The sequence below is a fragment of the Aspergillus campestris genome, assembly GCF_002847485.1.
Source record: "Aspergillus campestris IBT 28561 chromosome Unknown P168scaffold_7, whole genome shotgun sequence".
In the NCBI taxonomy this organism is placed as follows: Eukaryota; Fungi; Ascomycota; class Eurotiomycetes; order Eurotiales; family Aspergillaceae; genus Aspergillus; species Aspergillus campestris.
The window spans coordinates 1,388,654-1,414,303 of record NW_020194342.1 but is presented as its reverse complement, the minus strand read 5'-3'; the positions used below and the strand labels follow the sequence as shown (position 1 = coordinate 1,414,303).

Genomic DNA, 25,650 nt, shown 5'->3' with positions numbered 1-25,650 from the left:
CTTGATACTGTGTAGATACTGTGTTCTCTCTTCTTCTCCCTTTTGCTCTCAGTGCAATAACGTTATTGAAACTAGTCTGTTGGTTATAGTTGGATCTTCATTATCTCCACTCGAACTGGATTGATTTACTGCTGTCCTAGTAGTAAGTAGTAAGTAGAAGTAGAAGTAGTACTATTCCAGAGAAGAGACTACCCCTCCCCCTCCTTCTTCATTCTTAATCTTAGAAAGGATTCGGGGGGATTAATTAGTTTATTTATTTATTTATTTATTGCCCCTATTCCTTTTTATTATAAACCTTCTTCTGACCAAATAATACGCTTCTGTTTAAATCTATATCTACCATCTACCTACCATCGACACCAACAATCTATAACCAACAATCTATAACCAACAATCTACAAGTCACATCTACATCTACATCTACAAAACCAATCACCAAAATGGAATTCGTCGGGAAACTCGCCGAAAAATACATGGAAAAGAAATCCGGCGACCACGGCGAATCCCACCAGTCCTACGAAAGCGACTCGCAGTCCCAACCCCGGTACGACGGCGGATACGGTGCTCCCGCTCCCTCCGGCCCCCCCTCCGGTCAGCAGGACCTGCCCTACCCATGGACCGCCCGCTGGGATGACCAGGGTCAGCGCTGGTACTTCGTGAACCAGCAGACTGGGGAGTCGAGCTGGACTCATCCGGGCTCGTCGTACGGCGGGGGCCAGCCGTCGTATGGACAGCAGCAGCAGCAGGGTTCTTACGGTGGGGGCGCGCCGGGGTACGGCCAGCAGCAGCAGGCGCCGTATGGCGGGGGCTACGGGGGCGAGTACCAGAACCAGGGAGAGTACCAGCACCGATCTGAGGAGTCATCCGAGAAGAGGAAGAGTGGTGGGAATGGCATGCTGTATGCGGGGTTGGGTGCCGCTGCCGGTGTGGCGGGCGGAGCGCTTGTCATGCATGAGTGGGACGAAAACAAGGAGGAGATTGAGAAGAATACTGAGGAGTTCCCTGAGAATGCGGCGGAGTGGACTGGTGAGAAGGTGAGTTTTTTCCGGGTCTTGATTCAGGGATGAGATGATAGTAATGGTTGTTTTAGGTCGGTGAAGCTGAGCAGATCCCTGAGAATATTGAGCAGGGCTGGGACCGTGCCGAAGACCGAGTGGAAGATGGGTGGGACAACACCGTGGAGAATGTAGAGAATGCTCCTGAGAACGCTGCCGAGTGGACTGGCGAGCAGGTATGATATGCTTATCTGTCCCCGTGTGTTGATGTTACTGACAGAAGCGTAGGTCGGCGAGGCTGAAGAAAACTGGGACAATGCCGAAGACAAGGTGGAAGACGGATGGGACAACGCAGTGGAAAACGTCGAGGAAGCCCCTGAAGACGTCGCCGAGTGGACAGGAGAGAAGTACGGCGCCGTGGAATCATTCGGAGATGACATGGGAGATGCCTACGATCGGGGTGAAGCCGAAGGCCAGGAGGATTCGGGTTCGGGTTCGGGCTCGGATTCGGATTGATTGAGGACCAATTCTAGTGACTAGTTCAAGTTAGGTAGACAATACCTCAGCGGTTTGGTTTGAGACGAGATTCTTAATCGAACGGGGTCATCCACTCCGTCGGAATCACATTCAAAATTCCCAATGGATCGTTGCATGCATGACGGTGATAGAATCGCATCGCATGAAGTGAGTTCCCCGCACGTGGGCGGACCTCGGCTGCGGAGATGGCAACCGGTAACTCAACAGTTCAATAGTTAGACTCCTTTCCTCCGTTTCTCTCCCCATTAAAGTACCCCTCTGTCGCAGTCACTGCTGGTTCAGTGGTGTTCATTCTATTGAAAATACATTCTGTGCGAGAATTATCTTGACATATCACTTTGTAAATCATGTCCGCCCCCCCTCTACCCCTCGATGGAATCCGCGTGGTCGAGCTAGCTGGCCTGGCTCCTGGTATGACTATCATTACTCTTGATTAAACGTATACTTCGGTGCCATACTAAGCCTCATAGGTCCCTTTGCCGGATTGTTGCTGGCCGACTACGGCGCCTCCGTCGTCCGGATCGACCGACCCAAAGCCGTCAGCGCGGACCAGCTAACCCGCAACAAGACGTCCGTCACCCTGGACCTCCGAGACAAAGCATCGCACCGCATTCTCTTCGCCCTCCTCAAGAAAGCAGACGTGCTGATCGACCCGTACCGGCCCGGAGTCCTCGAACGGCTGGGCCTGTCCCCATCGGAGGTCCTCCTCAAGCACAACCCGCGGCTGATCGTAGCGCGCATGACGGGATTCCGCCGCGACGGCAAGTACAAGGACATGGCGGGCCACGACATCAACTACATCGCGGTGTCCGGGGTGCTCTCCATGCTGGGACGGGCGGGAGAGCGCCCCTACGCCCCGGGGAACATCCTCGGCGACTTCGCGGGCGGCGGAGCCATGTGCTTCCAGGGCATCCTGCTCGCTCTGCTATCGCGGGCGCGTACAGGGCGGGGCCAGGTGGTGGAAGCCAACATGGTGGACGGGTCGGCGTACCTGGCAGCGATGCCGCGACTGAACCTGCAGACGCCGTTCTGGGGGGAACCGCGGGGCCAGAACATGCTGGACGGGGGCAGTCCGTTCTACGATACCTACGAGACCAAGGACGCGGGCCAGTACTTTGCTATCGGGGCGCTGGAGCCGCAGTTCTACGCGGCCCTGATCAAGGGACTGGGGTTCCAGGCTGCTGAGTTGCCTGCGCGCGAAGACCGGGACAACTGGCCGGCACTGCGGGCGGCGTTTGCGCGACGATTCCGGGAGAAGACGCGGGCGGAGTGGGAGGCGATCTTCGATGGGACGGACGCGTGCGCGACGCCCGTGTTGACGCAGGACGAGCTGGAACAGGGCGGGTACGAACAGCGGGCGGCGGTGACCCTAGTCGATACCCCGGCGCGGCCGATCCCCGCGGACGACGGCGGCTGGCGCGGGGGTGGCCTGAGCCCTGGAACTGGGGGGGCCGAGACGCTGCAGTCTTGGTTGGGGTGGACACCGGGTCGCGAGTACGAGGTGCGACCGGATGGGACGTTTGTCTTGTTGGGGGGGTCAAAGCTGTAGTTGACCCTAAGTAATCATCTATCATCCTAGATTCATCATCCTATCATATGAAACGCATGAAAGACTGACGTAGTAATGAAGCATGTGGCAGATTGGATTGGATTATAGGGCTGACCAGCCACTCTTCACTCCCGTCTGTAAGATTCCGTAATTTAAAACTGTGTCAGGGGAAACGAATCAACCACGGATCAAGTCCGCAGCTGAGACAGATTCAGGCAGAGGCGAGCTGAAAACTGGAGACAGCCAGGGATTTCAGGCTGCCCATCCATTGGACGGGACGGTATGGATCGACGTCATGTATGTGTATTGTACTGTCTGGTATTGCACCGCCACGTTTCCTTTCCTTAGTTCGTTCATTACGAGTACTACTACGGAGTACTCCGTATCAAGTCCCTCAGGTAACTAACTAACTAGTAGTAGTACTTCTTAAGGTATTGGGTCTCGTATTCGAATTACCCCGTCTTGCCCCTTCTCTCTCTCTCTCTCTCTCTCTCTCTCTCTCTCTAATCTTCCCCTCTTCTTCTCTTTTCCCTGTTCTCTCTCTCTCTCTTTCTCTTCTCTTTTTTCTTCTCATTCCTTGATTATATTCTCTGCCTCTTTATTGCAGGTTCTGGTAAAATCCTGTTATCGATCGCAGTGCAATTGCTGTCATCCGCCTGGTCATTTTACTCCTCTTCTCATGACCACAGGACTACCCCTGCAGGCGTGACTTGGTCTCCGAACCATTGTGTCTCGACTCCTCGTCGAACATCCACACCGACCACACATAAATCTCATTCATCCCTTAGACGCAATCTTTTCTTCGTCTTCTTTCGCCCTGCCTTCTTTCTTCTTCTTTGTCCTTCCGTAAACTGTCTCCTCCATTCTTTCGGTCTTGGGCACCCTCTGTGGCTTCCTCATCCACCACTGTCCTCCCTCGGGTCACAGATCCTCGCCTTCGCGCCGCACCACCGCAGGCAGGATTGTAGGAAGGGCTGCTGGTTGCTGCATTGATCGTTCCACCGGCTGGGCGCTTTACCTGCAGCCATTACGTACGATCGCTAAACCGCCTGTTACCACTGCTGCGACCTTCCGCCATCTCTTCGGTCCTCGATCTCGACCGTCTCTTTCTCATCCCTCCCCCCTCCGGATCATATATGGCTGGTGTGCAGCTCTAACAACCCACCATGACTGATTACCGTTTGCCTTTTCGTCACAATGCGGCCCCGGCTCGGAAACCCGTGCCGGGCTCATCTTCCGGGTATCCCGGGCCCGCCTATGACCCTCAACAACATCAACCACCACAACAGCTGTCCCCCCTTCCCACGGCCGCCTCCCTCGCCCATAGTCGCAACCGGACCTCCTCATCCCATGTGCTGCCCTACATGGCCCAGCAGCAGCAGCAGCAGCAGCAATATATGGGTAGTGGTCCCTCGCCGCTTCCCACCATGACCTCCCCCCTCCACTACCCGCCCTCGCGGCGCTTATCGAGCGCCACCACCTCCAGCAACTCCACCGGCAACCCCGCCGCCCCCTTCTCCGACATCCATCGGAGTGCCTCGTCCCGGTCCACCCAGGGCCAGCTCGGCTACGTGGCCTTGATGCGCCGGCAGAAGGCCACCGTCTGGTGCGACCGCTCGCAGCCCGAGGATCCCCGCCTCCGCGCCCAGAAGGTGGCGGACAAGAAGCGAGCCTATCTGGAAGTCCACGGCGCAGGCGCCGGACGCAAGGGACCGCTCGCCGGGGGCAAGAGCAAGCACGGCGCCAAGGGGGCCGCCGACTTCTCCGCCTCGACGCTCGTGGGCGCCAAGGTGCCGGTCCGCCTCAGCGCCAACGAGATCGGCGACGCCGAGGATGACGCCCGCAGCGACTCGGGTTTCCCCTACCGTCGCACGGGCAGCGGTCGCAGCTCGATCGGGAGCGCCCACCGCTACCCCAGCGGCTACCAGCGGGCCACCCCGCAGGGCACCATGGGGAGCAACGGCACGCCTCCGAACGAGAAGACCGACCTGCCCGAGGTGACGGAGCATCCGCCCGCCGAGAGTCACGCCGACGACGATAAGGCGGACACGGGCTCCCTACGGGACGACACCGGTACCCTGCACAGCCGCGGCAGCGAGCGCGAGAACAGTTTCGGCAGCGTGGGCGACATGACGGCCCCGAGTGCGGCCCATACCGCCGTCCATAAGGTCAACAAGGCCGACGAACTACGGCGTCGGGGCAGCGTGGATGACCGTACTACATCTATGACCAACGTGCGCCTCTTCGTCGCCAATCCGGACTTGAGCGATTAGTTTTCTTGCCTTCCGTTTGTTGTTCTTCTTTTTATTCTTTGCTCCTCATCTCTGTGTACCGCACTCCGTCCTTTTGCCAACCTTCCGTTTTGCTCTTTGTCCGCACCAGGCACGGGTCACGAGACACGAACTGACCGAGCGGGCAGACAGCCCGCTCTCCTGGCGTGCGTCTTGTGTCTTTTCCGTCCTGTTCCCTTTGCCTATCGCCCGGTATCTTTCCCGGGCGGTCCTGCTCGGGCGACATTGCATCGTTTCGTCCTTGATTCCCCGGAGTGCCTTGTTCTCAGTGCGCCTTTCAGCTCCTCCTTCTGAGGGTCAGAAGGAAACTCTCAGAGTCGCTAGTAATAATAATACGACCTGTACATATGTATTTTCCATACACCGATCATCATGTAGACTACACATAATATATTCATATATTTATTTTCTCTTTATCTATTATACTATCTGATATTATATCTTCAGAATGATGAATGGACCATATTGGATGAGTAATCAGCACGTGCCGGGGCGACGCGACGGAGCGCGCGGGCAACCCAATTAACGCGTGACCCCCCCGTTCCGTTCCTGTCCTGAACCTGATCGGCCCACAGACCAGACAGACGTCGATGGGGAAATCACCCATTCCCTCCACCGCTGCACCTTCATCGCCGTTGAGCTGGACTCGAACCTGTGGCTGTCTCTACTACCTGATTCTGAGAGAATTGAGAGCGGTGGATTTCTCTACCCCTTCTGTATCATTTGTGACTGCCATCCCTCACCGAAGTGCACTTGGTCGGTCCCCTTCATAACCTGTCCTTTTTTTGACAACCGAAGCCCGATTCCTCCTACTTCTATCCTACCCTCAAGTCGATGCTCAAGATCATCTTCGCCTCTGCTATCGCCTCCATCATTACACGCCTTGCCTACGTCTAACCCATCATCGCACCATCGCCAACACTGACCCCATCGAGCATCGCACCTTCACCACCGATCAACCCTAGTGAACACCATGGAAGTCTCCATAGACTCAACAAACACCAACCTCCCGCCTCAAACACACCCGTATCCGACCTCCCCAAGCACAGGAGGCCGCAAGCGCCCAATCGAAGACACACACGACATCCCAACCCGACCGGCGAAGAACCACCCCGAAGACCCCAAAACGACAGCCCTAGACGACAAAGAGAACACGACGACCACTTCCTCCTCATTCTCCCCCTCCCCATCCAAACAACGCACTGCCGAATCACCTGCACCCGCACAACCAGACGCCGCCGACTCCAGCACAGGCCCGACCTCCCTCTCAGAGTCCACGATGAATACAGTTCCCGACTCAAGCTCGAATATGAATCCTCCTTCCGAAGGATCGGCGACGACGCCGGCCGCCAAGAAGCGGAAGCTGTCTCCTGCCAGTAAGCAGCAGGAGAAAGAGGCTAAGGAGCGGCAGCGGTTGGAGGAGAAGGCTAAGCGAGAGGAAGAAAAGGTGAAAAAGGAGGAAGAGCGGAAGGCCAAGGAAGAAGAGAAGAAGAAGCGCGATGCGGAGCGGGAAGAGGAGCGGAAGAAGAAGGATGAGAGGCGGAGGGTGAAAGAGGAGGAGAGGGTTGCTCGCGAAGAGGAGAAGCGGAAGAAGGAGGCTGCTAAGGAAGAAGAGAAGAGGAAGAAAGAGGCTGCGAAGGAGGAGGAAAAGCGGAAGAAGGAGGAGGAAAAGTTGAAGAAGGAGAGGGTGAGATTTCTATTTTCTTTCTTCTTCTTTTTCTTCGCTAATCAAGGACAGGCACAACCCAAGCTGAACGCTTTCTTCGCCAAACCGAAACCGGTTTCCCAGCCCGGACCCTCGACGGCTTCCCACTCCCCGAGCAAAGCCACGCGTGATGCTCCCCCGGCCGACGCGGGAGCTGAGTCCCACCCGACCTTGTCGGACTATCAACGGCTGTTCCCCGATTTCTTCCTCCAATCCCACACGACGGTGGCCCCGGCGAACCGGTTCGAACGGGACACCCAAGCCCTGCAGCACATGCGGGACAAGGTCGACGCGCAGATGAAGGCGGTACCCAACCCGGCACCGCGCTCAGGGTTTCAATTTCGACCGTCGGAGATATTCCAGATGATGCCCTACCAGCGACGACGGGGACGGATCCCCGCGTCCGTCAAAGAGATCCTCCTCCAGATGCAGAATCTGGGCGACCAGCCGGAGACGTCGGAGGCGGTGCAACGACCGCGCAACCTCCTGAAGCAGGTGCGGATGAAGTCGCTCAGGTTCGGCGAGGACGTGCGGCCGCCGTACCAGGGCACGTACACGCGGCGCATGCCGGCGGCCGAGGCGCACCGGCTGATGCGGAACCCGTTCCACCGGGGGCTGCCGGAGACGAACTACGACTACGAGTCGGAGGCGGAGTGGGAAGAGCCCGAGGAGGGCGAGGAGCTGGACTCGGAGGAGGAGGAAGACGTCAGCGAGGACGGCGAGGACGACCTGGACGGGTTCCTGGACGACGAGGGCGACGACCAGCAGGCGCCAGGACCGGGGAAGCGGCGGCTGATCGTGGGGGATCTGGAACCCGCCTGTTCGGGGCTTCAGTGGCAGTCAGATCATTTGGGGGGGACGTCAGTGGACCCAGAGCTCCAGCGGTACCGGATCGAGACGATCTCCGACGCAGTTACATTTCCGATCGACCCTTTCTCGACAGCGTACTGGGCGCCAGCGCCGGCGCCGGCGGGGGCGGGGCCGCAGGTCCCGGGCGGTCGTCGCTGCATGCATTCCTAGGGGGCGCATCATCAGCGGGGACTTTGGGGAGTGCCGGGGCGCAGAGGGGGCGGGACCCGGGCGGACCAAGCGGGCATTTCCGGTGGACCAACTGGAGGAGTTCAAGCGGGCCGTGGACGGCAGCGATTTGTCGAAGTTGGGGTTGATCGAGATCTTGAAGAAACGGTGGGTTTGCTTTTCTTTTCCTCTCGTCTATTTTGATTCGAATCTAACAGAAGATAGGTTCCCCAAAGTGTCGAAGGAGGTGCTGAAGGAGACGTTGAACAGCGTGGCGACGCGGGTGGGACAGAAGGAGGTGGATAAGAAATGGGTGTGCCAATAGACATGAATTGATTTTTTCTTATTATTCTCATTAGCCATTTATTTGTTCTTATTTGTTCTTATTTGTTTTGTCTTTGTTTCACTGATTGAGTGATATGTTATGCGCTGGTCCTTGATTGAGTTCGCGGTGGGTCATCCATATAATATATTTTATCTACGGAGGACTCCATAATCCATATATCCATATCGATAGATAGATATAAATCAACAAATAACTATCTTATAAAATAACTATATAAACCATATCAATATAACTATAAAACAATCAACATATCAGTATAATAAAACCAATCAATATCAAAGATCCATAGGAAGATTGACTCATCCAAGGAGGGGGACGGACAAATCAGCAGGCAGACTAACTCATGCACTGCCAGCTCATCACTCGCTTTCCCTAGTAAATAGTTGGTCTTCCTTTCTTTCTTTCCCCCTCTCTTCTCTCCTCTCTTACTTCTGCTCTTACTCCGTACTCTCTTCTGTTCTCCTGCGTGTCATCGCCAAGCAGCCAGCTGTCTCGCCCTCTCCACTAATCATCTCTCCATCGTCTCTCGCAAATCATCCGGCTTTTCTCCTGCTCTTCCTTCGCTCTTCTTATTCGTCTTGATAATTCGTCTTTTTTCCTCCTGTCTCTCGTCCATTTCTTTACTTGCATATCCTGATTTATATCCATCGCCCCTCCTCGCCTCCCCTCCTCTCTTCTCTCCCCCACCGTACATACCATCATATCAATATCATATCATCCACCCTGGAGTCCTCCTCTTCCACCCTCCCCCTCCATCCAACCCTGGACGACAACTCTTCAACTGGTTCACCTCCCTCAGTAACACCTAGATCATGCCATAGAGAAGTCCCCCGTCAAGCCTGGGCCTTCTCGCCGCCTCCTACCTCCTCTCCACCCTCTTCGGCCCATGGCACCGCCGCCATGTTTGCCCAGGCGCCTTGCGACGATGGTCGTCGCTCTTCTTTCGAGGGGTTTTCTTCTGTGACTAGTTAGTACTTCTCGTCCTGTTTTGTTGTCGATATCATCTATATTCATTCCCCTTTCCCTCCACTTTCCTTTCCCTTTTCGTTGCGACTAAAAAGAATGGACCGTCCGTATTACGTCTTCTGATATCAAACAGACCCAATCACCCCCACTACCCAAATCGCTTCCCCAACCCCCGATGATCGTCGGTCTGCCCCCGTGGACCGCGTGGAGACCGTCTCCTTTGAAGATCTAGCCCGCTCCCATCGCCAAACCCAACACAAACTATCCCGCCGGAAAAGGTTGGAATCCCGTCTCCATGTCGTCAAGGTCTCCATGGGCCTCTCCGCCCGCCTCGTCCGTGTCGGGGTGACCGTCCAACGCGGCCTCGTCGATCGCCTGAAGCACGAGGACAAGGTCAACTTCATCGCCCTTTATCACGGTCTATCCGAACTACAGGAATCCTGTGAGTCCGTCGTTCGCGCCCCCGGCCACCCCGCGGATCCCTGGGATGAGGTCGGCGCGTCCGCCCGCGACGCCGCCGCGGACCATGCCCCGGACTTCTTCCTGCAACTGAGCCCTCAGTCCCGGACGGATGTGCTGGAGATCCTGGATTTGGCGCGTACCAGTCCCCGATTTGTGGTCGACCGTCTGCGCAACTTGTCCCCCGCGCAGCTGGCCGCTCTCGTGGCCGCCTCCGCCCCCGCCGTGGAGGCCGGGGATGCCGCCTCGTCCGTCCCCGCGGGCGCCAGATCCCGGACTTCTGCCTCCTCGTTCTCCAAGCGTTCAGTGGCCCCGTCCCTCCCCTTCAAGGACCACGTCCTCGGATTTGAGCGCTCGGACGCCCTGTCCATCTTGCTGTTTAACGTGTTTTCTGCGCCCCTGGATTCCAACGGCCCCGAGGCCCAGCGCCGCCTGGACCTGTGGGCGTCCGTATGTGCCCACCTCTTCACCGAGGGCGGCGCCCGCTACTTTCCCCTGATCGGACACATCCTCGCCGCCTGGGCCATGGGGAGCCACTGGAAAGCCCGGCCCAAGTTTGAGCTCTACCTGATGGACATCCTCCAGACCGGCGCATTCCTCCTGGAGCACGTAGACCCGCCCCCCAATCTGCCTTTTGATGCCGAGCCCATCGATCCCCTCCGCACGGATGTCGCCGAGGAATTCTTTGCCACTGCCGTGGATTCCCTGTTTCAGCTGCTGGATGACCCAGATGCCGGGTTCCCCCACGCCGTCATGGAGTTGAGTGCTGCTATCCTGCAGCGCTTGCATCGCCCGGATGCCCGCGACCGCTTCTTGGAGTTTCTGTTTGTCCAGTGGTTTTTTGCCTCGTTCCTCTACGGCGCACTGACATATCCTGAGGTATGCGCCCCCGCCCTCACCCGGAGCGGCCCACCTTTGATAGGTCCGTCCATCATCTAACAGCATGATACGTAGGCCCACGGTCTTCTGTTGGACTTTCACATCCGGAAGGATGCGCGCGAGAAGCTCCTCGGCCAGGTTGGCATGCAGGCGTACTCCCGGGTGTTTGCCGTGCTGCGGTCCATGTGAGTCTTTCATTTTCCAGTTTTCCTGGCGATGACCGCTAACCGTCCTGTCCAGGGATCACTACGCCATGGCTCGTCCCACCGTTCGACGGCATGTCACCAACATGGTGAATCAGGTCCGACAGACCGCGACTCACCTGACCCCGCGACCAGCACCGGGGACGGCCCCAACATCGCCGGCCGGGTTCCTGATGCTCTCGGCCACTGATGTTCTAACCATGCTGAACGCACTCTTCCCTAGGGTCGACTCGTCCATGTACAGCCCGCCGTCGGGTGTTGTGCCATCGTCCCTCCACAACCCCTTCCAGACCCTCTCGCCCCGGTATGCCACCCCCATCGTGGAGCCCGGGTTTTTCTCCCCGCCGGGACTGTCATCCCCGGCCCGGTCCCTCTTCCCCGCGGAGATGACCTTTTTATCGCCCCAGGAGGATCGCCTCCGCCGGAAGGCGGACCGGATCCGCTTTGAGCTCTCGGGCCTGGTCGAGCCCGAAGGGCGGACGACCCTGGAGCCGCCCGCCACCGAAGACTGGGCCGTCTTCTCGATCGACCCCCGGGACGACCGTCCGGTCTGGGGACTCTTCCCGGACGACGACGCGAGCGACCCGGAGAACCACTCCGTCAGAGACGCCCCGTCCACCACCCTGGGGATGGAGGATAACTTGGAAGCGCTCCAGACGGCCATTGTGAAACTGATCCAGGAGAACCCCGCCGGGGACCGCGTGGAGGCCGGCCTCCCCGCACCCGGCGCCCACGCCGACAGTCTCTCCCTCCGGCAGCGATTCCAACGCGCTATGGCATCCTGCCACCACGAGTCTGACTTCATCGGCGCCCACTACTGGTGGAACGCCGGCCGGCAGCTGCTCCGCAGCGTGGCGACCGCCCCCGCCCGACAGGCCGACGACTCGTGGATCCTCCGCCCAATGCACCGGTCGAATGTGGCCTCGCTGCGCGAGTCCCGATCGGTCATCGAGCGTAGCGAAAGTGACCTCGTTGCGCTCGACCGTCATCGGCAGCGCCTGCAGAAGACCGTCAAGGACATGGTTGCCACCGTCGCGCGCCTCCGCGACAAGATGTGGTACATGACCGACGTGAAGAACTCCATGCGGTACGAGGACGCCAAACACGTAGCGCTAGCCCTCAAGACAATGGTCCACTCGGCGCGTCTGTCCCGGCCGGCGGAGACCCGGTCACGGGGCGGTACGACCCGGTCCCTTCTGCAGAAGCCCGAGCTCCAGGTGATGCAGGTAATGAAGGCGCCGAGCAACCAGGCCGGGCCCAACAAGCTGTCCGACGAGCAGGTCGATCTGATTCGAAAGTGGCTGGCCCACAACAGCATCGACAACTTCTGCCGGGGGGAGGAGCGCATCCACCGCTTCTGCTACGAGGTCAAGGCCAGCATCAACCGCCTCGTGGGTGAGACCATGGCCGAGACGCCCGTGCTCTGGGCCAGCGAGCTGTTCCACCGCGAGCGCGCCCAGTTCGAGGGCTCGACCCCGCGGGGATTCATGGGCCTCTCCGCGGGCCTGCGATCGTTCGGCCGGGCCGGCGAGGATGCCCCCGCGACCCCCACGGCGTACGGGCCCGTGCCTCCTCCGTCCGGGCGCCCGTCCGACCCCATGCCCCGATCCGCCGCGCACGACTTCTTCCCTGCGCTGACCCGCGATGCGTCGCTCCAGAACCTGATGCCGGAGCGATGGCGGACCCCCCGAGATCCGTCCATCACAGACGCCTCGTCCATCGCGGGCTCGCCGGGGAAGGCCGCATCGACGGCCACGGGCGATTCGTGTAGCACATTCTGGTCGGCGCCGCACCGGCCCCAGTACTACGCCGCCAGCGCGTCCAGCGTCTATTCTCGTCCTCCGTCCATGATCAGTGAGACGGGGACCCACCAACCGCGCCGCAGTGAGCGCACCACCCCGCACGGGAAGACGGTCTTTCTGGACGAGCTGCGGCAGACGCTGACGAGCTTGCTTCTGAGCGACCTCGGCTCGCCGGTGTGGAGCTGCGGCAGCGAGACCGACGCGTGGTTCGGGAACGTCCTGGACCAGGAGCGCATCCGGATCCAGATGGGCAAGCGCTCCCGGATCCAACGGTTCTACGCCGAGCTCGACGACCGCCCGATTCGTCACACCATCCACCGGACGTCGTCGGCCCACGGGCGCCGCCGGAGCCGCTCGCTGGAGCCATCTGACCAGCCCGCGCCTCCTCCTAACCCCGCAGACCGGGACTCGACGCCCACGGGTGCGAGTGGGGACCCCATACCCGAAGATCAGCCCCCGTTTGCGTACGGGGTCGTCTTCCGCCGGCTGATCGACGTCTTCTCGCGGCACGGCAACCCGTTTGTGAAACTCAAGGCCCTGCGTGAGCTGCGGGCCCTGGTCGTGGCGTCGTTGAACGCGGGCCCCGACGACCGTTGTCCTCCGTCCCCGGGTCCAGGCCCGGGCCCGGACGTGCGCCGGACGCGAGGCTCCCGACACAGTTTCTCGGAGTCGCGGACGCCGCGGGGCCCCGAGCGGGACGGCGTCCGCACGCCGACGAGCCCGGCCGCCGAATCGGTCCTCTTCGAGTCGCGGCCGTCGGACTACGCCACGCCCACGGAGAAGGAGATCGTGGACGCCCTCCGCGAGCTACTCCTAGAGATGAAGCCCAAGACGCTGTTCCGGGACCTGCAGTTCATCGCGGCCTTCGTGCCGGGAGACACACTGAACCAAACCGACAGCGGGACAGCCTTCCTGCAGTTCGGACTGGCAGCACTCAGCCTAAAGGACGAAGTCTGCAACAGCATGGTCGAGATCGCCGACCACATCGTGTCACAAGAGCTCAGCCGGCGACACCCGCCTTCGGGACCCGACGGGACCCCCCGGCCAGGCCACGCCATCGAAGACGCAGCGGGGATGTGGATCATCACTGCCAAAGAAGGCCACGCCGTCGCCCAGCGCGAGCTGGCCATTCTCTACCTCACGCACCCGGAACTCCTACCGCGGGTGACGCTGCCACTCACACTCCTCCGCGACACCTACAAAGCGGAGATGATGTACCACCGCGACAACGATCCCAAGTCCGACCCGCAGAGCATGTGTCTGGCGCTGCACTGGATGCAGCTGTCGGCGCAGGGAGGGGATGATCTTGCGAGGAATCGACTTCGGGAACGGGAGGAGTTTGATTCGATTGCTTGATCTTGTCGCTTCTTTCTCTTCTTACCTTCTTTTTTTCTGGTTCTATTTTTGATTCCATTCTACCCTTCTTTTCTTTTCATTTATTATCTTTTTTTTTTTTTTTTTTTCTTTTTTCATTCTATTCATTCGACTCGGTGATGATATCCCAGGCGTTCGAAATGCTTTTTCTTCTCGTCTTGCTGCGTTGCTTCATGACATGATACCACTTTGAGGTTTATATATATTTATTATTTATTTAAATTCTTTTTTCTAGCATTGTCTAGCTGACCCTTGCTCTGTGTGTGTGTGTTTGTGTCTCTGTCTGTGTGTCTCTCTCTCTCTCTCTCTCTCTCTCTCTCTCTCTGTGTGTGTGTGTGTGTGTGTGTGTGTGTGTGTGTGTGTGCTTGCGTAAGGGCGCGTGTGGCGATAGGTTGTGTTGCGGTTCAACCAGGAGCAATATGGGTTTATGGATCTGTCTACTGACTCTCTCATTCATTTGTTCTTTCTTTTCCGGTGGGTTAGAAGCAGGTTGATTTGATTTTACTTGGTACACTCTCCTTGATATACCGTTCTGTATACCCTCCTACATAGTATGGTATACGCTTCCTCTGGTACACCCTTCTACACGCATAGTTGGTATACTCCGTCCTCTGGTATACCTCGTCCACATAGTATGCTATGCAAATATACACTGTCCTTACCGATATACACGCACTTCTACTGTCCTCATTTACACCATCTGTAATTTACTCCACAAAATCAAGTCATAACCATCATATCCAACATCAATCCATGGAGTACACAATATAAAGGTATGTCCCCAGTCCACCATGACGTCACACCACGTGCCCGGCAGCGCAACGCCGCCGGACTAGACCCAAATAGTCCCAGCCAGTTTCCCTCATTCAGTCATTCATTCATTCATCTTTCTTTTCTTCATTCTCCCATTTCGACTGTCAATCAATCATCTTGAAGATCAATTCAATCTTGCCTCTCCAGTCAGACTTCTACAATCTAGTCTGCAAAATACCAAGACCCAGACATCCACCATCCAACATCCAACATCCCAGCAAAATAACCACCTCCCATACAATACAATCAACCCAACCATTTCGTCACATTCCACTCCAACGACTCAGCAGCCACAGCTCACCAGCTCAGCCCCTCCAAGCTGAAACCCCACCACATATATCCTCCCCTTCACCCTACAGACAAACGTGATCCCAGCTGCGCGGTCGGGTCATCTACTGGTCTCAGATGCTTACTTATTTTGGGGATTTCCGCAAATAAGTAAATAAAAATATCGCCGGAAGGACACATCCAGCTGACTTGGTTTTGTCTCGTGCGGGATTTTTCTCTTTTGAAGATAAAAGGATTTGATCAGCCTTGAGTTATCTTTCTCCTGGACGCCTGAATAATTTTGTCATTTCCTTGCAATGATCATGGCACAGCAACGTGTGGAGGATGCCCATTCGCGGCCTAAGGGTAGGTCTTTTTCTCTTTCATATACAATGTTTCAGTCTAATAAAGGAATAGGGATCCTCAAGAACTCTAGCTCCCAGAGTATTCTCCAAGTCCCCCAAATCCCGGAGGATCCGTCTCCCCTCCCGTCCGTGGACGGCGTGGACACCAAGGAAATCACCATCCAAAACACCCTACAGAACGCCGGTCGGCGACGGTCCTCGTCCGCAGCCCGCCCCGGGAGCTCGTCGCGCCGCCAATCCCTCGCCAGCTCCCACGGACACCACGATGAGAACTCCCCCCGGCTGAAATGGGACGAAGCGAACCTCTACCTCGCGGAGCAAGAAAAGACCGCCAAGATGAAGATCGACGAGCCCAAGACGCCGTACGCCCCGCACTACGACCCCAGCCAGGACGAGGACGAGGAGGAGATGGCCGACGCGGACCTGATCGATGCCCAGGGGGTGGTAGTCGACGAGCTGGACCAGCCCCCCAAGCCGTCCCGCAAAGCCGTCCCCGAGGACGACATCCCGGACCTGGAGCTGGGCGAGCCCGAGGAGTCGCCCATGGCCGACGAGCCTGCCGCGTCGCATGATCGCATCACCCGCGAACGGAGTCTCAGCAATGAGTCGCACCGCAATGACAAGCACGTGGTGGTTGGGTCCGAGCAGACTAACGGCGAGGCGGGGTCGGACGACCCCGACCATCTCCTCTCGCCGGAAGAGGCTCGCGAGAAACACCGCCAGTTTGAGCAGCATCGGAAGCGGCATTATGAGATGCGGAACATTAAGGAATTATTAGCGTGAGTTCCATAATATACAGATATATATATATGCGGACATCGATCTAACTCAATATCTAGTCACCCCGAAGAACTAGACGAGATGGACGAGGACGAAGACGAGGGCGAGGCAGAACCCATCCCCCCGCCGGTCCCTCAGATCCCTCAACAGTTTGCGAATGGGTCGAAGTAGGAAGGAGTGGAAGGTGGAATGGTTTTGGTACTGGTCCTGGTTCTGGTTCGTTGAGCAATCGTGTTTCGTTCATCTGATGTATATTCCCCAGCGGTTTATCTTTCTTTCTTAGTCTTCTGAAATATTACGATAGATGACACGGATATATCATATCATATCTTTGATAGGGTAATGAAGACTGGAAACAATTAGTCTGCGTCTGGCCTGAGGTTTCTGGCTGATTATAGCCAAGTCAGAGTCCTATCAAGGCAAGTACACCTTTCAGGTCTCCTCCTTCCACTTTCGCTCTTTCTACATCTGCGACTTCCACTTCTACGTCTTCCCCCCCTCGTCCACCATGGATATCAAAGCAAACCCATTTCCTTTCACATTCTCAGTATCGGTCTCTATCAGTACACTTCGTCTTTTCTTTTCTCTGAAAACATCCCTTGATCCATCCTTGATACACATCTATTTTATATATCTACATTCTATTACCCCATCACACATCTACTACGTTCGTACAATGTCCAATCGGCGCGGGAATGAAGGTGGTTCGGTGAAACAGGGCGAGAGGGCGGCGGCGCCAAAGTCCACCACTGGGGAAAGTTCACAGAGGCCGACTGGTGCGCAAGATGATACCATTCGCGAGGAAGTAGTTGGCGGCGACAATGGTGGCGGCGATAACAACAACAACACCAAGAACGACGGGAACAACAAGAACGATCAGGACGGTGGTAATCCGGACAACCCCCCCGACAGACCGGACTATCTGGACAAACATCCTCAACTGGGCCCGTTGTTCGACAGGCTGCCCAACATCATCAACGTCGCGAGACACGGAGAAATATGGGGCGTGAACCTTTTGGATGAACGCCATATTCCTACCGTGAATATCCTGATCAAGTTCCTGCGCGCCAGTGACGGTGACCTGCACAGGGCGGAGGAACGCCTGATCAGTGTGCTAGAGTGGCGCCGGGACATGAACCCGATTCGGCTGGCCAACACGCAGCACAATCACCAGAGGTTCAGGGACTTGGGGTACCTGACACATTACACAGACAATGCCGGGGAGGAAGTGGTCACGACGTGGATTATCTACGGGGTGGCGAGGGATTTCAATATTACCTATGGCAATCGATACAAGTGAGTTGGCGCGAACCCCCGGACCATGATCGACGGGGTGCTAACGCAGCCAGTTTCCGTGATTGGCACATAGCGCTCCTGGAGATGGCCGCCCACGAGTTGAAGATTGACGAGTCCACGATCGTAATGAACTATGGCGGCCCCGACCCACACAAAATGCGGCAGGTGCAGGACTTCAAAAATGTCAGTTTCACCCAGTCAGGGTACTCCAAATTCAAGCGCTGCGCCAAGTGGACCATCGACACCGTCACCGCGGCCTACCAGGAGCTGCTGTACGAGAGGTACTTCGTCAACGTCCCAGCCATCAAGGGCTGCAGGTCTAAGTTCAGCGAGATCTTGCGGAGCCAGAACACCACCCGCCCGTTCTATGCCATTACCGACGGCAAGGAACTGTCCTCCAAATTTCCGAATTCTATTAAAGTCCAGTTGCCCCAATCTTATGGCGGGAAGGGCGGGGACCTGCAGACCAACGCCCGCGAGGTGCATCTGAGGGCGCCCTCTGTAACATTAATCACGGCAGATTCACGACGAAAGATTACGTTCAACAGACTCTTCTGGTGGTAGAGGAAGGGACTAAACGGCATGGGTGATCTTTCGTTCCATGGCCATGCCATACGAGTATCGATTGGGTTGTACCCAGGAGGATCGGACTATCACTACTAATTGATGGATTGTTTTGTTGTTTTGATTCTTTGTTCTTTTGATCCCTCAGATACTTCATGCACTGTCATTCTTACGATTGGGTATAATCTTTAGTTGAATCCATTCCTTTACATCCTACATGTACTCTATCCTGACGTGTGTCTAGAGTATGTAAATGCTGCCTGAGGCATCATATATATCATTAGGCAGATCGATCGAGAAGGCGGTCAGCAGGTCCCTTGCGGTCTTTTGCTCCGCGCTTCCTCCACTTTCACCTCATCATCACGGAATCAATCGTCTGTTGAATTGGGTGCAAGGTGCTCCATCACCATCTATCGAGGGTCCCAGAATGCGTCACTGCTGTGTTTTGCCCTAACGGTCCTTTTACTACGACCTCCATCTCCCACCTGCGATCGACGTTTATCACCGACATATCCACCTCCCAGCAGTACCACCACTTCCTATCTACCAGCTACTCTCACCTCCCTCTCTACACACCCTTGAAGATCCACCCACCATGTCGGTCTGGAACCCCGACAACATCCGCGACGTCGCCGAATCCGTCGGCATCGTCAACCTCAACAACGACGTCACGGAGAACCTCGCCCGCGACGTCGAGTACCGCATCGCGCAGGTGCTGGAGGAAGCCCTCAAGTTCATGCGCCACGGCCGCCGCACGCTGCTGACGACGCAGGATATCGCGCACGCGCTGCGCGTGCTAGATGTCGAGCCGCTGTATGGGTATGAGACGACCAGACCGTTGCGCTTTGGGGAGGCGTCGCTGGGACCGGGCCAGCCGCTGTTTTATGTCGAGGATGAGGAGGTCGACTTTGAGAAGTTGATCAATGCGCCTTTGCCGAAGGTGCCGAGGGAGATTGCTTTTACGGGTATTTTCTCTTCTTCTTATATAGGTTCCCTAAGTATTAGGGGTGCTAATGTATATTATAGCTCACTGGCTCGCCGTCGAGGGCGTCCAACCATCCATCCCACAGAACCCCACAGCCGCCGACTCGCGCAACCTCGAACTCATGTCCAAGGGACCCAACGCGAACTCGACCCTCGCCGCCATGAGCGGCAACGGCAACGTGGCCGTCAAACCGCTCGTCAAGCACGTGCTGTCCAAGGAGCTGCAGCTGTACTTTGAGAAGGTGTGCGGGGCGTTTCTGGACGAGTGTAGCGAGGAGTACCGCACGTCGGGATATTCGAGTCTGCGCGAGGACCCTGGCTTGCATCAGCTCGTGCCGTACTTTGTGCAGTTCATCTCGGAGAAGGTCACGCATGGCATGAAGGATATTTTTGTTCTGACGCAGGTGATGCGGATGGCGGAGGCGTTGGTGCAGAATCAGTCGCTTTATGTGGATCCTTATGTGAGTTTCCCTCTCTCTCTCTCTCTCCCATTCCCTCACTCCCTCTACGCGTATATACTTATGATGATAGGTCGCCTCCCTCGTCCCCTCCATTCTAACCTGCCTGATCGGCCGCCAACTCGGCGGCAACGCCGACCTGTCGGAGCAGCTGGCCCTGCGGGATCTAGCCGGGTCGCTACTGGGCCTCATCGCCCGCAAATACTCGCACGCGTCGCACACGCTCAAACCCCGGCTGGCCCGCACCTGTCTCAAGACCTTCCTCGACCCGTCCAAGCCATTCGGCGCCCACTACGGGGCCATCATCGGGCTGCACGCCGTGGGCGGCGTGGAGGCCGTGCGGGTGTTGATCCTGCCGAACTTACCCACGTACGGCAGTCTCCTGCAGGAGGGTCTGGCGGACGAAGGGGCGCGACGCCCCGAAGCAGAGAAGGTGCTCGAACTGCTGGTCGGGGTCCTAGGCACGCTGCGGGAGGGCGGTCCAGCGCTGGCTAACGGACACCACGGGACGGTGACGGACGATCTGCGGACGCAGCTGACGAATCGGGTGGGAGAGTTCCTGGCCGGTCAGATCTCTGAGGGGGGGGATGTACAGCTGGCGCATGCGATTGTGGATGCATGATCCTTGCTTTCTTTTCCCTTTGTTTTTCCTCGTGTCTTGTTTCTGTCTCTCCATCTGGTAAATTATAGGTGATGGAATGGGTGCATTGGCGTTCTGGATTGGGGCTTATATTATCTTATTCAACATGTTACCATCATCAACTCCAGTGTACTCCGTAGAGATCTCCGGCTATCTCCTCCGCATCGGTGCCTGACAAGGCGACGTCACCGGGATGAGTCATGTACGTAGTGTCTCACCGCCTGCCAGATCGGGCATCTCCGCTGTCGCCTCACGGACCTCACCTTCATTCCTCATCATTCCGCATCATCTCTTCTTCTTCTCTTCTTCTTCTCTTACTTCTGACATCCCTCTTCTTTTGTCCATATCATCCTGTTCATCATCCTATTTATCCATTTGTTATACAGCCCAATTGACTGAGCGTTCTCCCTACTTTCTACCCCCGACTACTATCTGCAGCCCAACCGAGCGCCCCGATTGGTGCCCCACGGCGTTTTTCCGGCCCACACAGCCCAATCGCCTTAAAAAAAAAAAGAAGAGTAAAATACCTCAATCTCAAAGGCCGCTAAAAGTGGGCTGGATCGGAGAGACGAAAATCTTGCTTTGCTGTGACTTTTGCTCGTGCGAACAACTTCCCTCTTCTCTCTCCTCGACTTCATACACATCTTTCTCACTTTTACAACCCCTCTTCCTCATCGCTTGTCTCTTTCATACGCGCTCGTTCAATCTCGCTGGGCGCCTTCTGGTGGTTGACCCCGCTGCTGCTTCATTGGAGTGGTCTCACCTCGGTGAAAAAATAAAGGAAAAAAAAAATCAATAAAAAGAGAGCTTCTCTCTCCCGCCTGGTTCGTTCTTCTCGTCTCGCTTGCTTCGCTCTCGCAGATGTCAAGAGTCGTCGCCTCTGTCAGCTCTCTCGCGCTGCTCTGAGCTCCATCTGATTTGTGCCTTCAATGAACCCAGAGGATCTACTGCGATACCTGTCCAAACCCGCCAAGTATGCCCTTCTTGCCCCTCTTCTCTTCCCTGGTCGGTGACTAACGGAGTGTCTCCCTCTGCCAGACCTCGTTAACACGATTGAGAACCCCTGCTGCGGTTCGCGCCTTCCCGCCCGTTCGCAATTCCTTCCTTCCTTTACCCCTCCAAAGCAGATACCTCTCGTCTGCTAGACCCGATACTTTGACCGGTATCGGTATCTTCCAGCACGAGGGTACCGAAGATTAGCCACAATTCCTTTTCCTAGAGGCTTTTACCTCGCTCTTTGCTTCCGCCCTCCCTAGCAGCCCTTCGGGCTCATCTGGATCACTTCCCCTCTTGGCTGTTGTGCCACTCGACCCTAGTTGATAAAGGGCCTTCTCTTCTCAGGCGGACATCCCCCCCTGTTCGTCTGGGTAGCAGATTGTGCTTCCTAGGCTTGGCTTTGCCGTTGATCGTCTTCTGTTTCGTCGGTCCTGTCCTGCCCACGCGCCGGTTTTTCCATACAGCCAAATCCACTGCCATCCCGCCTGCCTGCTGACCCCATCGGTCCCCGCTCTCGAGATGGTGTTCATTGGAATCCCGAAGAATTACACGACCTCGCCCTCCTCGTTTATGGGCACCCCGTCCCTGACTATCAATCACGAGGCTACCCAGGATCTTGACTCCTCCAATGCCTTTGAAGGTACGTGCCGGTGATTCCCTGACGTTCGAGCCTGCCAACGGTTCCAGGACTGACGTTTCATCGCATTAGGCCCCGAGAAGCTTCTGGAGGTGTGGTTCGCCCCCTCCGCTCGCTCCGTCAGCGGGACGGGCCTGAAGGCCGTCCCCGAGGAGATCTGGAAGGACATGCTGGACCTGGTCAACTGCCAGGTGCTGTCCATCGTCTCGTCCGAGGATGTCGACGCCTACCTGCTGTCCGAGTCTAGCATGTTCGTCTGGCCGCACAAGCTCATCCTCAAGACCTGCGGCACCACCACCCTGCTCTCCGGCCTGCCGCGCATCTTGGAGATCGCGGCCCTGTTCGGTGGCTTCCCCAAGTCCACGGCGCCCGCCTCGCGCGGCATCTCCATCGCTGCCGCCCCGTACCGCGTCTTCTACAGCCGCAAGAACTTCCTGTTCCCGGACCGCCAGCGCGGCCCCCACCGCAGCTGGCGCGACGAGGTGCGCAACATGGACAAGCTCTTCCTCAACGGTAGCGCCTACATGATCGGCAAGATGAACGGCGAGCACTGGTACCTGTACCTGACCGAGCCGCACACCCTGCTCACCCCGCCCTCGAGCCCGCCCGCTGACTCGGACGCCGAGGACGAGGGCACGGCGACCAGGATCCTCCACCTGCCCGCGGCTCCCGCGAAGCCCACGGGCGGCGACGCTTCCGACGAGACCCTTGAGGTGCTCATGACCGATTTGGAAGAGAACAACGCGCGCCAGTTCTACCTGGACCACGCGACGGCCGCCGCGGAGAAGCAGTACCGCAACTTTGACTTCGACCGCGACACGGGCGACCACCTCGACGTGTTCAGCAACACCACGGACCTGGGCGATGACCTGGACGGTCCCGACAACAACCGCGTGCTGCCCGCAGAGCTGACGACCGAGGGCCACGCGTTGGGCACGGTGGTGTCGGAGACGTGCGGCCTGTCGGACGTCTACTCGCGCGAGAAGTTCCCCGAGTCGCGCATCGACGCCTACCTGTTCACCCCCTGCGGCTTCTCCGCCAACGGGGTGGTGCCGGCGCCGGACGGGGCGTCCGGGACGCACTACTTCACGGTGCACGTGACGCCGGAGCCGCAGTGCTCGTACGCGTCGTTCGAGACCAACGTGCCGCACTCGCAGACCGGCCAGACCACGGCGGGCATCATCCAGCAGGTCGTCAACATCTTCAAGCCGGGCCGCTTCACGGTGACACTGTTCGAGGCGCAGCCCGAGGTGGCGGCCGCCGCGGACGGCGATTGGGACAGCATCAAGGAGGTTAAGTACATCGAGCGGCAGGCGGCGCGCCGCGCGTCGCGCACCGAGCACGTCGAGGGCTACCGCCGGGTCGATCGCATTGTGCACGACCTGGACGGATACGATCTGGTCTTCCGCTACTACGAGCGGCTGGACTGGAAAGGGGGGCCCCGCGGCTCGGCGAGGACCGTTTCTGATGATCGACAACCTGCTGCTCTGTTCTATTGATTCATCAGTCTGTGTTTTTGTGTCTCTACCTGATTTGTTCGGTTGTCTGTTGTCTCCCCTTGGGTTTTCCTTGGGTTCTTCCCCTGGCCTTTCTGCGCGCTGTTCTGTTCTTGTTTTGCCCGTAGCCGATGGAGATACCCCTTCGGCGATTAATTTGTGCTTGTTTGTGGCTTTCGTTGTCAGAATGAACTGCAATTGACGTGACTATTTGATCTGTAGCTGTATGGAGTACTCCGTAGTGGGATCGTAAATACGGCATTGCTGGTGAGAAAGACCCATATAGTGAAGACCTACTAGGCGGCCCAAAGCGGTAGGCGGTGTATATTGCCCATGCCGATCCAATTCCTCATCTCTCGTTCACTTCCTCTTCAGTTCATCATCAGTTCATCGCCATCTCATTTTGGCATTGTTCCTTTCATTGTCATTCCTGAAATTCTCATTTCGCTCGTTATTCTCTCACTGGGCTGGTCCCACTACAAATCGAGTTTCTAATATCCTCTCGCGTACTCAACCTACTATTCTCATCACCACCGACCTACCTACACCAACCGATCATTTCATACACCACCAACCAAACCATCAACATGTCCTCCCCACCACCCACCAACCCCCTCAAACGCCCCTCCATCAACACCTCCCAATCGCACATCAGCGCCAAACGCGCCCGCATGCACCCCCTCCGCCAAACCTCCTTCCCCACAACCGCCGACGAAGCCCGCGGCCTCGGCAGCGCCGCCAGCGACGCCGGCAGCGTCACCGGCAGCCACACCGGCAGTCTGGGCGGCACGTCCGCAGACGGTATCTTCGCCGCTGCGGGGAGAGCCAAGAAGCGCGGGCGGAAGAGCAAGGCGGAGAAGGAGCGCGAGCGGGAGGACGCGTTGAGTGCGAGAGGGGGTGGGACGGACACTCGGGTGGGCTCGGTTGATGCGGATGGGTCGTCTGTTAAGGGCGGTGCTGGTGGTGGTGGTGGTGCTGGGGGAGGGGGAGGGGGGGAGGATGTGGATGATGAGGAGGATTTTGATGATGAGGGGGAGTTGTTGGGGAGGGAGGAGGGGGCGACTGATACCGAGGCGGAGAAGAAGAATTTGGCGTATGTTCCTTTTTCCCCCTTTTTTTTTTATGTTTGACTGGTTCTTGGTGGACGACCTTGGTTGGGTTGGAATACTGAAGTGCTGACAAAATAGCCTACTGGTGGACGCGTTCAATCCCCTCCAATCCGAGCGATACGATCTCTTCAAGCGAGCCAAACTACGGAAAGAAACGCTACGGCGAATCGTCAACCACGCACTGTCGCAGTCGGTCCCAGCCAGCGTGGTGACCACCATCAACGGCTTCACCAAGGTGTTTGCAGGCGAGATGATCGAAAAGGCGCGCACGGTACAAGCGGAATGGGCCGACGCGCACGATCAATCCGCGCGGGCCGAGTTCGAGGCCACGCACGCGTCGCAACCGGAGCAGGACTGGCCGGAATTCCGACCGCCACCGAATCCACACCGCGGCCAGCTCCTCCCTGCACACCTGCGCGAGGCGCAGCGACGCTATAAACGAGACGGCGAGGGCGGCGGGGTGGGCTTCACGGGGCTGAGTATGGGCAATATGGGAGTGCGCGGGTCGGTGACATGGAGTTCGGGTAGCGTTGGGGGCCGACGTCTCTTTCGGTAGAGTTGATCAATACGCAGCCGTTTTTCTCGGAATGATTATCAATACGGAACCGTTTCTCTCGAATGATTATCAATCACATCACATCTTGAATATGGCTGCAGGAGCTTTAGGGGAATCAGTCTGCAGAAGCGAGGCTAAGCTCAGGCTGCCGTGGCTGATGCTGATAGCACTGGATCCACGCTCTTCGAGACGCACCGAAGCTTACGGGCTATCCTAGACTGGGGAAACATCACGACGATCAGGCCAGCCAGACCCAAGACACGTCCACAGGTCCAATTACGATCCGGGCCCAGCACGACATAAATTATCAGGCTCCCTCGCCATACGAATGAATCAAATCCAAACCGACCCCAACGGCGGCCGAACGCTAGTGCTGATAATCCGCTTCCAGCGCCCCAATCAGACCGGGCCGATCCCAATGCTAAGATTTGTTATAGCACTAAACACTGGGACTGACTTGTCCGCCGTCAGCCCTAAGGGTAGCTTAGGCCTCAGGCCTATATATAAAATAGCTAGTGGGGGCTGATGCGATCCTGGTCCGTTTCCATGGATAAGGCTGAAATGAA

At 57.3% G+C, this 25,650-nt stretch overlaps 11 protein-coding genes across 11 annotated transcripts; 10 read left to right on the top strand and 1 right to left on the bottom strand.

Annotated features, from left to right (window-relative positions):
- Positions 1-328: 328 nt before the first annotated feature.
- On the top strand, positions 329-1,682 carry P168DRAFT_305217 (uncharacterized protein). Its single transcript, XM_024838912.1, has 3 exons — positions 329-1,034; positions 1,091-1,231; positions 1,284-1,682. The coding sequence occupies exons 1-3, from the start codon at positions 441-443 to the stop codon at positions 1,509-1,511; spliced, it is 963 nt and encodes a 320-aa protein (XP_024692518.1). The 5' UTR covers positions 329-440; the 3' UTR covers positions 1,512-1,682.
- Positions 1,683-1,787: 105 nt separating this feature from the next.
- P168DRAFT_327942 (CaiB/BaiF CoA transferase family protein) lies at positions 1,788-3,103 on the top strand. The gene is made up of 2 exons (XM_024841296.1): positions 1,788-1,943; positions 2,003-3,103. The coding sequence occupies exons 1-2, from the start codon at positions 1,880-1,882 to the stop codon at positions 3,079-3,081; spliced, it is 1,143 nt and encodes a 380-aa protein (XP_024692517.1). The 5' UTR covers positions 1,788-1,879; the 3' UTR covers positions 3,082-3,103.
- A 1,135-nt stretch (positions 3,104-4,238) lies between these two features.
- Positions 4,239-5,354, top strand: P168DRAFT_237567 (uncharacterized protein; the record flags this gene model as incomplete). Its single annotated transcript, XM_024833564.1, has 1 exon — positions 4,239-5,354. A coding segment is annotated over one exon (1,116 nt), but the record flags the coding sequence as incomplete, so codon positions are not given.
- A 601-nt stretch (positions 5,355-5,955) lies between these two features.
- On the top strand, positions 5,956-8,577 carry P168DRAFT_327940 (putative chromatin assembly factor 1 subunit A). Its single transcript, XM_024841295.1, has 4 exons — positions 5,956-7,059; positions 7,111-8,021; positions 8,098-8,262; positions 8,320-8,577. Exons 1-4 carry the CDS (start codon positions 6,346-6,348, stop codon positions 8,417-8,419), a joined length of 1,890 nt encoding a protein of 629 aa, XP_024692515.1. The 5' UTR covers positions 5,956-6,345; the 3' UTR covers positions 8,420-8,577.
- Positions 8,578-8,903: 326 nt separating this feature from the next.
- Positions 8,904-14,219, top strand: P168DRAFT_270568 (uncharacterized protein). Its single transcript, XM_024835216.1, has 4 exons — positions 8,904-9,407; positions 9,540-10,744; positions 10,820-10,929; positions 10,985-14,219. The coding sequence occupies exons 1-4, from the start codon at positions 9,341-9,343 to the stop codon at positions 14,103-14,105; spliced, it is 4,503 nt and encodes a 1,500-aa protein (XP_024692514.1). The 5' UTR covers positions 8,904-9,340; the 3' UTR covers positions 14,106-14,219.
- Positions 14,220-14,230: 11 nt separating this feature from the next.
- On the bottom strand, positions 14,231-14,669 carry P168DRAFT_171679 (uncharacterized protein). The gene has a single exon (XM_024832893.1). The coding sequence runs from the start codon at positions 14,574-14,576 to the stop codon at positions 14,355-14,357; it is 222 nt and encodes a 73-aa protein (XP_024692513.1). The 5' UTR covers positions 14,577-14,669; the 3' UTR covers positions 14,231-14,354.
- An 857-nt stretch (positions 14,670-15,526) lies between these two features.
- Positions 15,527-16,519, top strand: P168DRAFT_297765 (PP1-complex regulatory subunit GLC8; the record flags this gene model as incomplete). Its single annotated transcript, XM_024838204.1, has 3 exons — positions 15,527-15,569; positions 15,621-16,347; positions 16,408-16,519. The coding sequence occupies 3 exons, from the start codon at positions 15,527-15,529 to the stop codon at positions 16,517-16,519; spliced, it is 882 nt and encodes a 293-aa protein (XP_024692512.1).
- Positions 16,520-17,024: 505 nt separating this feature from the next.
- On the top strand, positions 17,025-18,208 carry sfh5 (CRAL/TRIO domain protein; the record flags this gene model as incomplete). Its single annotated transcript, XM_024833582.1, has 2 exons — positions 17,025-17,644; positions 17,698-18,208. 2 exons carry the CDS (start codon positions 17,025-17,027, stop codon positions 18,206-18,208), a joined length of 1,131 nt encoding a protein of 376 aa, XP_024692511.1.
- A 373-nt stretch (positions 18,209-18,581) lies between these two features.
- Positions 18,582-20,404, top strand: P168DRAFT_291010 (TATA-binding protein-associated factor TAF6). Its single transcript, XM_024837332.1, has 3 exons — positions 18,582-19,173; positions 19,235-19,653; positions 19,724-20,404. The coding sequence occupies exons 1-3, from the start codon at positions 18,804-18,806 to the stop codon at positions 20,270-20,272; spliced, it is 1,338 nt and encodes a 445-aa protein (XP_024692510.1). The 5' UTR covers positions 18,582-18,803; the 3' UTR covers positions 20,273-20,404.
- Positions 20,405-21,805: 1,401 nt separating this feature from the next.
- P168DRAFT_319372 (adenosylmethionine decarboxylase SPE2) lies at positions 21,806-23,422 on the top strand (the record flags this gene model as incomplete). The annotated part of the gene is made up of 2 exons (XM_024840273.1): positions 21,806-21,926; positions 21,996-23,422. The coding sequence occupies 2 exons, from the start codon at positions 21,806-21,808 to the stop codon at positions 23,420-23,422; spliced, it is 1,548 nt and encodes a 515-aa protein (XP_024692509.1).
- Positions 23,423-23,805: 383 nt separating this feature from the next.
- On the top strand, positions 23,806-25,522 carry P168DRAFT_345231 (transcription initiation factor TFIID subunit 11 family protein). Its single transcript, XM_024841861.1, has 2 exons — positions 23,806-24,512; positions 24,607-25,522. The coding sequence occupies exons 1-2, from the start codon at positions 24,007-24,009 to the stop codon at positions 25,082-25,084; spliced, it is 984 nt and encodes a 327-aa protein (XP_024692508.1). The 5' UTR covers positions 23,806-24,006; the 3' UTR covers positions 25,085-25,522.
- The last annotated feature ends 128 nt before the right edge of the window (positions 25,523-25,650 follow it).

Excerpts from the sequence above, each read along its gene's own strand:
- P168DRAFT_305217 (XM_024838912.1), top strand. The coding sequence starts at position 441 with ATGGAATTCGTCGGGAAACTCGCCGAAAAATACATGGAAAAGAAATCC. Across the intron at positions 1,035-1,090 it reads CGGAGTGGACTGGTGAGAAG|GTCGGTGAAGCTGAGCAGAT; the intron begins GTGAGTTTTTTC and ends TGGTTGTTTTAG. Across the intron at positions 1,232-1,283 it reads CCGAGTGGACTGGCGAGCAG|GTCGGCGAGGCTGAAGAAAA; the intron begins GTATGATATGCT and ends ACAGAAGCGTAG.
- P168DRAFT_327942 (XM_024841296.1), top strand. The coding sequence starts at position 1,880 with ATGTCCGCCCCCCCTCTACCCCTCGATGGAATCCGCGTGGTCGAGCTA. Across the intron at positions 1,944-2,002 it reads GCTAGCTGGCCTGGCTCCTG|GTCCCTTTGCCGGATTGTTG; the intron begins GTATGACTATCA and ends TAAGCCTCATAG.
- P168DRAFT_171679 (XM_024832893.1), bottom strand. The coding sequence starts at position 14,576 with ATGAGAGAGTCAGTAGACAGATCCATAAACCCATATTGCTCCTGGTTG.
- P168DRAFT_345231 (XM_024841861.1), top strand. The coding sequence starts at position 24,007 with ATGTCCTCCCCACCACCCACCAACCCCCTCAAACGCCCCTCCATCAAC. Across the intron at positions 24,513-24,606 it reads GCGGAGAAGAAGAATTTGGC|CCTACTGGTGGACGCGTTCA; the intron begins GTATGTTCCTTT and ends CTGACAAAATAG.
- P168DRAFT_327940 (XM_024841295.1), top strand. The coding sequence starts at position 6,346 with ATGGAAGTCTCCATAGACTCAACAAACACCAACCTCCCGCCTCAAACA. Across the intron at positions 7,060-7,110 it reads AAAAGTTGAAGAAGGAGAGG|GCACAACCCAAGCTGAACGC; the intron begins GTGAGATTTCTA and ends AATCAAGGACAG. Across the intron at positions 8,022-8,097 it reads ATCGACCCTTTCTCGACAGC|GGGGCGCATCATCAGCGGGG; the intron begins GTACTGGGCGCC and ends ATGCATTCCTAG.
- P168DRAFT_270568 (XM_024835216.1), top strand. The coding sequence starts at position 9,341 with ATGTTTGCCCAGGCGCCTTGCGACGATGGTCGTCGCTCTTCTTTCGAG. Across the intron at positions 9,408-9,539 it reads GGGGTTTTCTTCTGTGACTA|ACCCAATCACCCCCACTACC; the intron begins GTTAGTACTTCT and ends GATATCAAACAG. Across the intron at positions 10,930-10,984 it reads TTTGCCGTGCTGCGGTCCAT|GGATCACTACGCCATGGCTC; the intron begins GTGAGTCTTTCA and ends CGTCCTGTCCAG.
- P168DRAFT_291010 (XM_024837332.1), top strand. The coding sequence starts at position 18,804 with ATGTCGGTCTGGAACCCCGACAACATCCGCGACGTCGCCGAATCCGTC. Across the intron at positions 19,174-19,234 it reads GAGGGAGATTGCTTTTACGG|CTCACTGGCTCGCCGTCGAG; the intron begins GTATTTTCTCTT and ends TGTATATTATAG. Across the intron at positions 19,654-19,723 it reads CGCTTTATGTGGATCCTTAT|GTCGCCTCCCTCGTCCCCTC; the intron begins GTGAGTTTCCCT and ends TTATGATGATAG.